The following is a 16,314-nucleotide window of genomic DNA, read 5'->3' as shown; positions in this document are numbered from 1 at the left end:
AAATACCAGAACTACTATTTTTTTAAAAAGCAGAAAACAAAGAAAACAAAATATATACCATGGAGATACTCAGACAGTGGTAAATTTGGGATAACCTGCTGAAAGCTCTAATTTAAGTTCTAAGACTTAATTTTTCATAACATTTCAATCTCAGCAAGTCGTTTCAACTAGTCAATTAAGATAAATATCATCTGACTTCTTGCCAAGATGGAGGTATAGGTAGAAACACTGTGCCTCTTTGCACAACCAAAATAAGGACAACAACAATTTAGAAACAAAATAACAACCAGAACTGATAGAAAATTGGACTGTATGGAAGTCTGACAATCAAGGAGTTAAAATAGACACATTCATCTAGGCCAGGTAGTTGGGGAGGAATCAGACAGCTGGGCGGAGAGGGGTTGAGGTGGAAAGAGTGGTAGCACCAGGTGCACAAGACAGCAAAGGGCAGACCCAGTGAGGCAGCAATTGTGAAGCGAGGCACTGCGCGCACAGCAGCTGGCTGACTGGGCAGTCCCGCATTCATGTGCAGATAAACCAGACGAAATGGGAGCAAGACAGACTACACAACCCAGGGTCCCAGGGTCCCAGCGCCCCAGTGCCAGGAAATAAAGCCTCAAATTGCTGATTAAAAACACCTGTGGGGGCTGAGGAGCAACTCCCAGCCTCACAGGAGAGTTCCTTAGAGAGACCCACAGAATCCTAGAACATACACAAGCCCATCCACATGAGAATCAGCACCAGAAAGGCCCAGTTTGCTTCGGGGAAGCTGCAGAAGGGGCTGAAAGCCCACAGAGAGGAGCAAGCACCATTGTTCCCTCTCCGACCCCACCCCCACATACAGCTTCACAACCCAGCGATGTGGGTTGTCCTCCCCTGTAAACACCTAAGGCTCCACCCCTCATATGTAACAGGCATGACAAGACAAAAAAAAATTGCCCAAATGAAAGAACAGATCAAAACTCCACAGCAAATGCAACTAAGTGACAAAGAGATAGTCAACCTATCAGATGTACAATTCAAAGCACTGGTAATCAGGATGCTCACAGAATTGGTTGATTTTGGTCACAAATTAGATGAAAAAAATGAAGACTATGCTAAGTGAAATAAAGGGAAATGCACAGGGAACCAATAGTGATGGGAAGAAAACTGGCACTCAAATCAATGGAGTGGGCCAGAAGGAAGAAAGAAATACCCAACCAGAAAATAATGAAGAAACAAGAATTAAAAAAAATGAGGAGAGGCTTAGGAAACTCCAGAACATCTTTAAACATTCCAACATCCAAATTATAGGGGTACCAGAAGAGGAAGAGGAAGAGCAACAAGTAAAAAAGTTATTTGAACAAATAATAAAGAAAAACTTCCCCAATCTGGCAAAGGAAATAGATTTCCAGGAAGTCCAGGAAGCTCAGAGAGTCCCAAAGAAGTTGGACTCAAGGAGGAACACACCAAGGCACATTATAATTACATCACCCAAGATTAAAGTGAAGGAGAGAATCCTAGGAGCAGCAAGACATACGGAGTCAATAAATTACAAAGGAGTACCCATCAGACTGTCAGCTGATTTCTCAAAAGAGACCTTGCAGGCAAGAAGGGGCTGGTAAGAGGTACTTGAACTCATGAAAGACAAGGATCTACATCTAAGATTGCTCTATCCAGCAAAGCTTTCATTTAAAATGGAAGGGCAGATAAAGTGCTTCTCAGATAAGGTCAAGTTAAAGGAGTACATCATCACCAAGCCCTTATTTTATGAAATGTTAAAAGGACTTATCTAAGAAAAAGAAGATAAAAAACGTGTATAGTAAAATGACAGCAAACTCACAATTATTAACAACCACACCTAAAACAAAAACAAAAACAAACTAAGCAAACAACTAGAACAGGAACAGAACCACAGAAATGGAGATCATATGGAGGGTTAGCAACAGGGGAGTGGGAGGAAGAGAGAGGAAGAAAAGGTACAGAGAATAAGTAGCATAAATGGTATGGAGAAAATAGACACGAGGAGGGCAAGAATAGTATGGGAAATGTAGAAGCTAAAGAACTTATGACACATAGACATGAACTAAAGTGGGGGAATGTGGGTGGGAGAGGGTATGCAAGGTGGAGGGGAATGAAGGGGGAATGAAACAACTGTAATAGCATAATCAATAAAATATATTTTTTAAAAAGATAAAGATCACCCAAGGGAATTTACTGATTTTTTTTTTCAGTGGCTGTGGAAAACGTAACATTTTCCTTCTTCAGGGAAAACGAGGTACATTGGCTGCCCATTGGTTCTAACTGGCTCTGGCCATTTGTACTGGTCTTGGGTGGCCTGCATCCTCAAGGCAGTGTTCTTCCCCAAGCAAAGCTGTGATAAAGGTGCCACTGCATTTAAGAACACTGAGCTCAGGCATCCACACAAGCCCCAGGGAGCTTAGTGATGTAAGAATGAAAGGAAGCATGAAAATCTAGTTTTAGCCAAGGCATTTTCCAAATTATAAATAACCTCCAGAGACAGGCATATTTAGTATAATGTTGATAATCCTTTCAATTTTTAAAAACCATGATACATGGAAACATTCTAAAGTTATAAAAAATAAATATGAAGCATAGTGGGGTGGTGCAGACAGATCACTGACTCCAAACATCCCTAAGAGAATTCTACTTTGTATACATTTTTTATTTATTAGGGGTATTCTCTTTAATTTCTAGACAGGACTAGAACAAATTACCAGTAAGAATGAACATAATTCAGCTTGTGGGATCTACTGTACTTGTGTACAAGGCATATGTGTATGCATGTGTGTGAACATGGGCTCTCTTCAAGGCTGTGTGTAACAGACCAGCAGATTAGGTGAACACATTGCTTCCTAAGAGTCGTTGACTACAGGAATTAATGAGCTTTTGTGACACAGCCAACCCAGATTAGAATTTTCTAGAGCACTATCAAGTCAAGAGGAAGCAAGCAAACTGCATTATTGTTGGATCAAAATAAAAATGGTAGCTTCCATTTTTTATTCTGCTACACCTGTTATTTCAATGCCTAAAATATCAGTTTAATTCAGAATCACAAATTATTAGAACTGCAAGGGACCAAAAATATCACCCCATCCTCTCACTTGAGGCAATGAAATGGGGGCCTTGCAAGGAGGAGTTTCTTACCTACCACTACCAGGCACATTAAGAATACAATTGGTATCCTGCCTGGTGTGACTCAGTGGATTAACATAGGCCTGCAAACCATGGCCAGGTCTCCAGGTGAGAGTGTGTGAGGCAACAGATCGAAGTATCTCCAACACATTGATGTTTCTCTCCCTCTCTTTCTCCCTCCCTTCCTCTCTCTCTAAAAGTAAATAAATAAAATCTGTTAAAAAAGAGAGAATGCAATTGTTAAAATAGGGTTCCTGTCTTGCATTTCAGAGCACTTTCTTTCATTTTGCTGAGTCTTTGCTGCTAATAGACACCACATACATGAGCTCCAATACAGACAAATATAACAGGTATAACACCTCCAGTGGCCAGGAGGGGATGCCAGAAGTTCGTGTAAGTAACTAAATGAAATAAAACACTGCAGCTTTAAACAGGAAGCATGGAATTGAAAACAAACAGGAAGTATAACAACATCATATTTTACATTTAAATGCAACAAACCAGTGAGTGCAGAAATTAATCCCTGAATCATAGACAGCCAAACAGGATTACTTAGGGCACAGGCTTGGGAGACTGTCAGCATGGTTCACACTTCTGGTATGCTATTCATTAGCTAGGCAACCTCAGTAAGTCACTTAACCTGCCTAAGCCTCTATTTGATCTGGAAAATGAGGGTAAGAACTACTTTATGCGAGAGAGGGAGGCGGGGAGAGGGAGAGAGGAAGGGAGGGAGGGAGGAAGGGAGGAAGGAAGACATACAATGTTTGATATTCAATAGAAGGTATGTATTACCATCTAGTGGATCAGTGACCTTTAAAAATTAGTATTTCACAGAAGGAAATCAACTATTAATTCAAATGTGCTAGAGAATTTTCTACTACTTTTGAGGTTCATCTTATTAAATGCATGAATGTTCTTTAATACTATCTTATGCTCTTTGCTTACTGGAATGCAAATTTCTATGACCTTTCTGTAATTGTTTTCATAGTCCATTACAGTTTATAGTTTAAAACAAGCTTCTCTATCTATTGAATGGGTTTTGGAATTTGTTAGACCTGGGTTTGAATCCATTACCTACCTCTTATGTGACCCTGAGATTCCACTTATCTCCTCTGTCAGAGAAAGTTGATTGTAACTACTTTGAAGTATTATATGAGGATTAAATTGTTGTAAGATTTGTGGTGTTTGAGACTGACTTAAATGGTATTTATTTAAAAAACAAACAAATTGGCACAATCCCTGGCCCATGATGGGTGACAAATCTAGAGTAAGCATTATTATTCCCATCTATAGTGACTTTCCTCAAGTGGCAGTGCTTGGACCAAATATGCCATTCTGTCTTTACCAAAACAATTCATCCTCACAGAATTACAAGGTCTCACTTCAAACTCTCCAAAGTGCCCCTTCTGGCAGCTCCTTCTTCAGAAAGTCCATCTCCCCTCAGCACAGTCTTTACTAGATTACACTGTTGGCTGCCCAGAGCTGGGCTCCCAGACTCAGCCCCGTGACTGGACCACTCACGAGGAAAGAAAGTGCATGGCTGGCAGCACGAAGACCTGGTCTGAGCCAGCAGTTCCCAGAAGACCCCACGCACCTGGCAGCCATGGAGCTTGTGGGAAAACCAAGCATGATGCAAAGTTTTGGTGGAGGTTTCTGGGTCACACTCAACTTCCCTGGAAAATGTGCCTGGCCCAGCCCTACCACAGCACTAGCAGGAGATGCTGCTGCTTCCTGGGAGGTTCCGGGAGGTACAGAGCAGCACAGGGCACAGAGACTTGAATCAGGTTCCCTCTGCTCACCTAGTCTGCCTTCCTCTCATCTCCACTGTCAACCCCTCTTTCAGTCCAGTGTGATGAGTAAGGATTTGCATTAGAGTCACTAGTTCCCAACTATGTTTCTTCCCATTTTAACTATGTGAGAATTCTGTTCACCAGCATCTTATTTTAATCTTCTATGGAAAGAACACACATTGTGTGATTCAGTTTTACTGACACTCTTGTTCAAATCTTCCAAAATACACACATGATAAGTTGTTCCATAAATATCTGTTAAATGCCTACCATATTCCAGGCCTTCCTCCAAGTGCTCTTAATATAGAGGTCTGTGCCCTCATAAAGCTTGTTATAAACACTATTGACCTGCTTCACTGTGGTCTCAAAACAATATAGAAAATGGATGTTGATTTCAAGGTCAAGAAATCATATGAAATTCTAATAATTCATGATAGAATATTTCCCATATTGTTGCCAGGTAACACCTCAAGGCCAGCTGAGGCAGAAATATAAGCGAGAGTTACAGTATGCTCTAAACTGCTCCCCAAGGCTGCAATGTTATGAACAGTTCTTCTATCATCACCATATTAATTCTGATCTCTTGATATGTGACAGGTATTGTGCAATCAGGAAAAGCCAGTCAATTACATTTACATTGGGGACCTCGAACTAATTCTCCCATCTTAGCAGGCTGACCAGATCAATAGGCTTATATTTCACATGCCCCAGGAAGACTAGATATACATATATACATATTATATTATACTATATTATATTAGTTATAATTTACTATATATTACACATATTATATATTTTATATATATGTCAACCAGTGGTTGTAGGTGCCAATTCAATGTCAAGAGGAATCTTCAATTTGAGGTGCAGCAAAAATGGAATCTTTATTCATACAAGCAGTTCCATTGTGACACAGCACAGCTGTGAGACCACAGCACCCGCTATGGCAGAGCTTGATAGTGCTATAGATCATCTATGAAGCAGCATGGCTGTGAGGCAGAACAACTGTGAGGCAGCATGGCTGTGAGTCTGTGCTGGGGTGAGACCCTTCTCCACCTAGATAGCTCTATTTTGCTCTAGGCAGCTCCATCTGCTCTCATCCAGATGCTCTGCCCAGTCGGGTGACACATCTTTAGTGTTTCAGCTCCAGCCAGGGAAGCACAGTTTGCAGTCTTTGGTGGAAAGAGAAAACACACTTTGGGAACTAGAGGGGAGCTGACGTACATAGAAGTTCCCACCTCTGGTCCCTGATGGGTCTTCCTTCATACAAGTGAAGACTACAGATCCTCACTGTTGGGTTGATCTAAATTCACTATATTGATTAGTCAGAATGGGGTTACTCTAATCGGCCAGTGAAGATACTAATAGCCATGTGACTTCACAGTTCCAACTAGACAAGGAAATTCTCAGTCCTTTGGTGTCAGAGAAAAAGGAGGCTGCACTGGGGACAGGGCCAGGGGGTTAGCCAGGATGAGCTGTTGTTGGCATTTCTCCCTGGTTGCAAGTCTGATGAGGTGGGTTCCTTAGAGTATACAATTGCATGCCTGTGTGGGGGGAAAGAGAGGGAAGGGAAAGGTGCAGGCATGGTCTTGGAAGGGACAGAGCACACAGGGACCTTCACTCTGAAGGGTTTTTTTTTTAAAGGCTGTGGGTCTAGGGGAGGTCTTAGGGAGTATCTCAATAGAAAATTCATCAGCTTCATGCTGATGTACCAAAGCGAGATTTATTCCCTTAAATACATCCATCCTTGGGTGTGGTGGGAAAATGGTACTAATTGGATTTCTGCTATCTATCTCACTGATAGATGATGTAAGCTATTTACCCTCTGGTTGGGTAGGAAATGTGCAAATCATTTACTCAACTGTCCTTGGTTTAGGGAAGAGAAGATTTATTAGATGGCTGCAAGCTGCTTTTTTAATTGTCTCAGTTTTCAAAAACTCCTTGAACAATGCCAGTTACTGGCAAAGAACTACAACCATAAGGAACATAAAATTCTGTCTGCTTCTCTTTGGTACCAAATATATATTCCACAGAAGAGGTGATGACCTAATATAATGACCCCTAAGAATCCATAGTGTCATTGGAGGCAAAATAATAAATACACACAAACACCTTACCATAAGTGTGCCCACATCCTTCCCAGCTTGAATCATCCTCAGTCCTGAGTTCAAACCTCAGCTCTGGCGAGGCCTCAGCCTCCGCTTGCAGCATTTCCTGTGCTTCTCATGTTGATGCCTCAGAATTTGGAGAAGGAAAAGGGAGTATGCTGGCTATCAATTGTATCCCTTCTGGTGCCAGTAACTTTGCCTCCAAACATCTAGTTTAACATTTTTTCCTATTGATTTGAGTTCTTTTTAGAGACCCATATGTTGAAAGACCTGATAATTTCAGAGAGAAGGCAAGGTCTATTATTTCATTTCTCAGAGATTTCTGGTAATTGTAGAAATCTCAAGCTAAAGGCACTGTCAATGAACAAAATGGAATTCATATCAGGTTTTCCATCATGGCTACCAGATAATGTGCTGGATATTCTATGCATTTAGAAGCCCATGTGATTATCGTAAAAACCCTGCAAATAAACCTGTTTCATGCAAGAAAGAAATGATGGGGAGGGTACAATAGTTAGTCCAAACAAATAATCTGTGTTCTTTCAGTTGCACTATTGGGCCACTTTAAATATCCTCAATGTTTATTATCTTTATAAAACACACTGTGGCATTTCTGGGCAAATATGGATTCTCCCAGACCTGTTTCCCTGCCCAGTAGAGCCTGATCAAGACAGAATGAACAGTTATTTAACAAGCCATGGCTAAAGGATTGCCTTGTGAGTATATCTGGTAGAGTTCCCTTTCTGGACACTCTGTCCTTAGAGAAAAGGCTAATAAAATTATATATCATATATAATTGTATAAACTTGCTTTAACAGGAAATATGGGATACATGGAGAGGGCTGAAATCTCCATAGCCTGGATTTATGTACATCATCAAAATAATTAATGAGGATAATGATTGAGAAATTTGTAGCAAGAATATTTATATTCTCCTACGTAAGTCAGGTCACTTGTAGCTCTCCCTCTATTAAGAGTAAACCATGAAATTTACCCCATATAAGGAGATGGTAGCTGTGCCCAGAACACTCTCATGTTTTTCTGCTTCTTTTATTTTATTTATTTATGCATTTATCTTCTTATTTACCTATTTACTTATTTATTTTTTATTGTTCTTCAAGTACAGTTATCTCTATTTTCCTCCCACCACTCACCCCCCCATCCAACCTCCCAACCTCAATGTTATTCACCTTTAGCTCTGTCCACATGTCCTTTATACATGTTCCTTGATGACCCTTCCCCTTTTCCACCTCATTATCCTCTCCCCACTCCTGTAAGTGGAACCTAATCAAGAAAACAAACAAGCAAGCAAAATTATAGCCAGAGACGTTGAAATAAAGAACAAACTGATTCTTTTATTTATTTCCCAGAGTTAATCAAGATATATTTGACATGTAGTATGATATGATTTTATGGGGTACAATGTGTCCATAAGCAACAAAAGCAAAAATAAAGAAGTAGGACAACATAAAACTTAAAGGATTCTGCAGAGCAAAGGAAACCATCAACAAAATGAAAAGGCGACCCACATAATAAGAAAAAATACTTGCAAATCATAGAGCAGATAAGGGATTAATATTCTAAACATATAAGTAACTCATACAACTTAACGGCTAACAAACAAACAAACCTATTAAAATTAGACAGAAGAACCCTGCCTGTTGTAGTTCAGTGGATTGAGTGCCAGCCTGTGAACCAAAATGTCACTGGTTTGATTCCTAGTCAGGGTACATGTCTGGGTTGCCAGCCATGTTCCCAGTAAAGGGTGCTCAAGCAGGAACCACACATTGATGTGTCTCTCCCTCTGTTTCTCCCTCCTTTCCCCTCTCTAAAAATAAATATATAAAATCTAAAAAATATATACATAAGAGCTGAATAGACATTTTTCCTAGGATGAAATAATAAATGATCACAAGGTACATGCAAAGGTGTGCAACATCCTAATCATCAGGGAATTTCAAATAAAAAACACAATGAGCTATTTACCTCTTACTTGCTAAAGTGGCATTCTTCTAAAACACAAGAAATAACAAGCATTTGGTGAACATGTGGAGAAAAAGAAACCCTTGTGTATTATTGAGGCAGCCACTATGTAAAATAATGTGGTGGTTCTTCAAAAAATTAAAAATAGAACTGACTTACGATTTAACAATCCCTCTGGTAGGTATATATCCAAATGAAATGAAATTAGGATCTTGAAGAGAAATCTGCATTCTCATGATTATTGCAGCATATTTACAGTAGCCAAAAATGGAAACAGCCTAAGTGTCTGTCAACAGATAAATGGATAAAAAAGACAAGGTATATATGCAATTAAATATTACTTAGCCATGAGAAAGAAGGAAATCCTGCCTTTTGTCACAACTTGAATAAATCTTGAGAGCATTATGCTAAGTCAAATAAATGATACAGAGAAATAAAAATGCAATAAGATCTCTTTATATTGGGCATCTTAAAATACAAGATTCATGGAAACAAAATGTACAATGATGTTTACCAGGGGCTAGAGGTTGGGGGAAATGGGCAAGTATTAGTCAAAGGGTACAAACTTCCAGTTAGAACATTACAAGTTCTGGGGACCTAATATACAGTGGTAATTATAGCTAACAATACTCTATTATATACTTCACAGTTGACAAGCTCACTTTTTGAATTAATCATAAGGTGGTGGGCTTAAAAGCCAGGTTTAGTTGAAAAAGGAAAGGGTTTTCTAAATTTTCAAATCTCCTGTTTAAAGGTCAAGGCAAGCTAGCAAACTAGGAACAAAGAATTTTACTAGAGATATGGATACAGTTTAAGTGGGGAGGTGGTATCAGGGAAGTTAGCATCTGCCCTAGAGGAAGTGCCAACTGTGATGTTGTGAGATAAGGGGGGAAGCCAAAAGGATGTGCCTTTCTGGTTCCTTTGCCTCTGAGGGTTTTATCTCAGAGAGGACAAAACCTCAAAAAAGAAAAAAAGAAAGAAAAGAAAAAGAAAAAAGCAACAACTCAGAATAGATGGAGAGAGAATCTGAGATTATCTGGTGAAAATAGCAAGTTCCACCAGCATGGCCACAGTAAGAAAAACATCATAAACAGTGGAAGGCATTTACAAAGGTGAACTCAAACCAGCACTGCTTTCCCCACAGCTTCATGTGTATCAGATCCTAATGCCTCTCAGGTTTCTAAGAGGGTGAGAGGTGCTTAAGGACCAGGATTTGGATGAGAAACTTCAGGGTGGGAACTTTGCACCCAAGGGCATAGTGTGGGGTCAGTAGTAGTAGGTTCAGGTCTAGTTATTGCTCCAGCCAATTCAGAGGAAGAGGCTAAATCCCAGGGCAAAGAGCTGGAAATTTGACAGGATGAGGAGGGTAGCAGACACTCCCATTCCTCCCATATGCATTAATGCCATCCTAGGGACAAGCCAAGGAATAGAAACACAGAAAACAAAAAAAAAATATACCAATAGAGACCGAATTAACTGTAAGAGACTATTCTAAACTGAAGAAAACTATTTCATTACATGTGATGTATAGTATCTTCCTTAAGAACATGGATTTCAGAGTCAGACTTTCTGGTGTAAATTATTGTTCTGCCACTTACCCTTGTGAGGCTTGGGACAAGATGTTGCTCTGTCAAAGGTTCAATTTTCTCATCTAAAAAATGAGAACAACTTTAACAGCACAAAATAGTTTGTGAAGGTTAAACTAGGTAATGGGACCAAAATGTTTTTAGTACATTACCTGCCACAAAGAATGTTTTAATTATCACGAGCTATAAATATTATGAGAAGTAAATGCAATAAAATACCTATTTTCTGAAAGTGTTTAAAATTATAAGTTAAAGATAATTTCTAACTTTTTTTACCTCCTTGTTTGAAGAAATTTTTTTTCCAGGAGTGTTTCTAAAGTGGCCATTTATGTTCCTTTTTGTCTCATAACATTTAAAACCTTGTCCTCACTTAAGGGACTTTCCCACATTCCAAGTCTTATAAAAGAACAAGTCCATCTCTCACTATAGAAATGAAAAATGTCAGATACTTTTCTCAGCTTTCCTTGCAGCTAATGTCAAATAGATAGTGTGAACTCAACTAGTTATAAACATTCCCAACAGCTGTCTGCCACCCCATCAGCCACCCACACACTGATGCTGAAGTTGTTGGATCTGGAAGCAAATGTCTGGCAGTGATGCGGGAGTGAGGGACTTAGGTGTCAGGTGACTAGGGCTTCCCAAGCAGTGGCAGCAACCAGACCCCAGAGTCTAGTGCTTGCAGGAGCACTGGCCAGACTGCAACACTGGTGTCCCACTCCTTCTCCTTCTCACTCCCAGGATACATCTCTGTGCAGGGGAAAAGCTACAAGCCTCCTGATCTACCACTCTCTACCTCTTCAACATTCAACTTTCCAATGCTGTCATCTCAGCAGTGGTATTTATTGGACAAGAGGGAAAATAGGGCAGCTGTGTCAGGAAAAATATCTAGCCATAGTGAGTCAGCTTCTTCCTCTGTTTTTGTCCTGAGAAGACCCAAGCTAATCTGAGTTCACATCTGCTCCACACCGTGTATTGCAGGACTGGACATAAGCTTCAGGGACAACTGCTGTTCAGGGTTCAAGAAGCTCTAATACATACAATGCATACAATGCTTTCAGAGTAACCATAAGGGAATGAGTTGACAGTATAGGGGAGTTAAATTCTTAAAAAATGGTATTAGTATTAACAATAATGTCTAATAATCACTGAAAATTTACTGTATGCCAGAATCCAGACAAGGTAGCCTTCTTAGTTATTTAATGTGCATTACCTTTTGAGACAGGCATTATTACTGCACCTATTTTCAGGTGAGGAATGTGAGGCACAAAGAGATGAAGAAATTGGCACAGAGTCAGGCAATTTCTCAGTTACAGATGCGAACAGTGATTAGCTGCAGACATTAAAAAATGCTTCAGTGTCATGGGAAGTCGCTCAGAATATAAGGTGAACTAAAAGAAGAGTAACACAAAACCTTGTACATGTTCCACATGTAACTTAAATATACTTATCATCCACAAAAATCACATTGCTATCTCTCTATATGCACAGAAAAAATTTATATGTTATCACCTTAATGACAAATAAATTTGGTCTTGGTGATATAATTACAGTTATATTTATTTCTATCTTACCTTGTTTCTCAGATTTCTTCAATAAGTATCTTTAGGAGCATGTCCCAAGGCACCTCCAAGGACCCCTCACATTCATGCTGAAGAGCCCTCCAGAGACCACCAAACATATCTTGAGATCATCAGGCCCACAAAAAGGAGTAATTTCTGACCAGCAGCCAGCACTAAAGGCCCAAGGTCCTGCTGACCCATCACTTCCTTCCCTCATCCCAATCTAGGCTACACCCACTTGCTACTGACCTGAGTTGCCCTGCCACCCAGTCTCCACTTTCCTGCTTCTTTTTGAGGACACGGTCTGTTCACAGGATGTCCCTGCTGGAAGCATTCACCTTCTTGTCCTTCTGGGCACGTAAGTAACAGTTCCTGACCTTTTCAGTCTAGATGAGAGAGCAAAGAAATTCTTTATTGTTTCTTATATTGTCAGAAGTTCATTGGAAATTCTCTTCTTTTACATACAGTTGGACTTGGGTTATCAAAATTGGAGCAGTCTCAGATATCCATTTCCACAGAAGTAAAGAAAAGTGTTGACATATACTGCAAGGTATCAAGCACAAATTTTGAAAACGACATCATTCACTGGTACCGGCAAAAATCGAATCAGGCTTTGGAACATTTGATTTATGTGAGCTCAACAAAAAGCCCAGCTCGAAGTAACCAAGGTGGGAAGAACAACAAAATTGAGGCAAGAAAGAATTCTCCAAGTCTCACTTCAATGCTGACCATAAATTTCATAGAAAAAGAAGATGTGGCCATTTACTACTGTGCTGGCTGGACTCACACTACTAGAACTGTTGAGACAACCCACACAATATCCACTACTTGGATCTGTGCCCACCCACATCCTTCCCAATAGTGGCAACCACAACCAGTACCCCCCTCTCCAGCTGGGCTCCTGAAGTCAGCCTTGCCTTTTCTGCAGCATTTCCTGAGCTCTTCAGAAAGTCGTCTTGGATTATGCTTGCACATAGCTCCCAGTTAATTCCAGGGGTTGTGTTTCCACAGCTTTATTTGACAATACATCCCAATTAATCTTGTGTGGGGACAGGGAACACAGGCTGTGCCACCATCTCACCAACCAGAGACTCTCAGTAAGTGGTCAAGGTGGCTAGAACCATTATCATCATGATAATGATGATATATTGCCCTTGGCAATATACTATTATTGTTCTATTTTCCAACTAAAAATTTAAGCTTGTAGAATATAAGTTTAAATGTCAGGCAAAGTCAAGAAGTCCATCCTTTTTGAACAGGACAATGAGACCACAATACTAAGTTCAAGGATGCAATACTTTAACTAGACAGTAGGGTATCTGGATCAAATTAGGAATGAAGCAAAGTCATTTTTCTGGGAGGTGTGGGAAAATGGTTTCAGCCAGCATGACATCATCAGGCCAGAGCTCCGAATTCACTGGGGATGTTAGATGAGCCCATTATATCTGGTAACCTTTGATTTTGCCTGTGAAAGTAGAGAGAACCTGCCATGATCCAAAGAACTAACAGTGTGTGTTGTGTGTGAGTTTGGGGTAGTCAGGGTGTGTGTGTAAGTTGCTAGTTTATGCTCTCAATTCTTTGAATATATTAGTTCCTTCAACTTATACTACTTATGTATCTGTTATCATCAAGTGTATTTGACTCAAGATGTAAGTGATATATTGATTCAGTCACTTGTTCAAGTTACACAGCTGATATGTAGCTACTTGACAGCATAGGGTAGAGACCCAGATAACCTGGCTCCTCTTGGCTGTTACACTAAAACCTTTCTAATTGCAAGAAAATAAAAGGATGAATACACTATTCCCATTCTCATAGGGGAGACAGAACTAAACATTATAGGACATTAACTGACACAAATTATCAATGTCTGCTGAAGCATGCACTCAGGATTTGAGTGATTGGGTATCCTTCAGAATAAATTAAATGCCAATAAATTACCAACTGACTTTTTGATAAAAAACAATACAAAGATCTATGTTTTCAATTTCTAAAAGTAGTGTCTGTAGTGGGTTTAAGAATATAGCTGCCTCCTTTAAGGTTCCTATACATGCTGCTCACCATAGTTAAAAATTACCCAATTAAAATCAATGTGTTTATTCTCTCTAGTCCCTATTTAATGACTATCGGTCTACTATTTAATTTTGAGATGTACTTGAAGGGAAAATAGAGTAATTTTCAGGCCAGGCAGACTCAAGAGATAGAGTTAGACATATGATCTGTCAGCCCTCTCTTACCTCTGGTGGGCTCATATTTCATGGAATTACATGGAGACCAAGACTATTTATGACCATGATGGTGTCTAAGTAGTCACAATGTTGTCTTCTTGAGCCTAAACAAAACCTTTTTAGTCCCTTATATATTTTATGCAGGGAAATTAGAGACCAGAACCTAAGTGACAAACATCACATGTGAGAAGATCCATTTCCAAAAGGAATGCATGGAAAGTGTAGATCTTCTCAAAATACCTTTGTTAATGTAGAAAAAGCATTGTTATTCAGCCTCAGAGTGTTTACAGAGAAACACACAACAGGAAATAAATGTTATGACAGCTTTTCAGTATGACTCAGAAAAAAATTAGTGACATACCTGTCCAGGTCATGAAGCATATTTCCTGTCAGTTGAGCACAAGAGAGTCATTATAATCCCTGAAACTGCTCATCTTAGCATCAGGTCGCACAGATCTCCATGGGACCACCTGACCTACCGCTTCTTCCTCTCAAACCCCCCTCCCCCTGTCCTGGACACTCCAACCAGGATCCTCACTTCCCTGCCTTCTCCCTGGTGACATAGTCTGGCAGACAGCAGGATATCACTGCTAGGAACATTTGTATTTTTCTTCCTCAGTGTTAGTGAGTCATTCTTCAATTTATTTGAACATGGATGAGAGATAAAAGAGATATTTTAATTGTTTCTTTTTCTATGTCACATGTCCATGAGAATTTCCACTTTTCATTTGCAGTGGGACATGGGCTTTTACAGTTGGAGCCACCTAAGATGTGAATTCCCAGAGCAATAGAATGTTCATATTGTATACGATGTCCACTAAAGACTTTGAAAATACAGTTCTACACTGGTATCAGAAGCAAGCACACCAAATTATGACACACCTGAAGTCTATCATCTCAATAAATATCCCAGCCCCAGTTCACTTCGGTGAACAAACAGTACATTTGAGGCAAGAAAAAGTTTTCAAAAGTCTATGTCAGTCCTTACCATACACTTCATAGAAAAACATATGGTCACTGACTAGTGTGCTGCTGGGACCCACAGCTCACAGGTGCCAAGACACCCAGCAACAGCATCCTCTGGGTCTCTGCCCCACTACAGCATTTCCACAGAGCACACTCAGCTAACTCCTGCCTGGGCTGCCAGCCTCCACCTTGCCTTCCCTGCTGCACATCTGAGTTTACAAGAAGGCAACTGTGCTTGCTCACATGTTAGGCCCCACCTTCAGCAGAAAGCATTTCTGACCATGGTGTTCCCAAATCTTCATTTAATATCACTTCCTTATGAATTAAATCTTGATTGGGAATGAGTAGACACAGGCCCCATTTAATCATATCACTGTCTAGATATTCCCACTAACAGGAATGGCTCAAACTGAGAGAGGGAAGCATTGCTGTCCTAGAGTACACACACATTGCTACAGATAATTATTACAACACTTCAGCACTATATCCATTGTTTGCCCATTTTACAGATAAAATATTTAAGCTCTGAGAGTTGAAGTGACTGGTCTAAAAACAAGAAGTTCATATATTTTTGAATTGGACCATGAGGCTACCCTGGAAATGTAAACATCACAATTCTATAACAAATAACATACTTGAGGTCAACTTGGGATGGAGCCAGTATCTTTTTACTTGGGGAGGTGGAAGGTAGTTCCTCACTTCACATTCAGGGCTGTGAGAATATTATATCATCAGAATACAGGTCCATTCCCCTAGGGTTGTTTGATAGCCCACCATATTGTGAGTGATCCTTGGTTCTGCCAATTAAAGAATGAGAATGGGCCCAGAGAATGAATAGCTAATAACTTTTTTGTGTGTGGAGCAGATGTCTATTAGTGTTCTCAATTCTTTGGGCATATGAAGTTCTTCAACCCTCACTGTAACCTGTGCGGTCTCTTCTCTTATGACTATGAATCCATTTA

At 40.0% G+C, this 16,314-nt stretch overlaps 1 protein-coding gene and 1 gene segment (V, D, J or C); one reads left to right on the top strand and one right to left on the bottom strand.

Moving 5' to 3' along the window:
- Positions 1-16,314, bottom strand: part of STARD3NL (STARD3 N-terminal like) — a 182,603-nt gene that overhangs the window by 46,628 nt on the left and 119,661 nt on the right. The window lies entirely within an intron of this gene.
- Positions 12,177-13,020, top strand: LOC123811238. The segment is given in 2 exon segments: positions 12,177-12,516; positions 12,626-13,020. Coding segments are annotated over 2 exon segments (438 nt in total).

Source organism: Phyllostomus hastatus, unplaced genomic scaffold (assembly GCF_019186645.2).
Source record: "Phyllostomus hastatus isolate PE091 unplaced genomic scaffold, TTU_PhHast_1.1 phas_scaffold_78, whole genome shotgun sequence".
NCBI classification, from domain to species: domain Eukaryota; kingdom Metazoa; phylum Chordata; class Mammalia; order Chiroptera; family Phyllostomidae; genus Phyllostomus; species Phyllostomus hastatus.
Note: the sequence above shows the minus strand (reverse complement) of the source record. Positions and strands in the feature narration are given on the sequence as shown.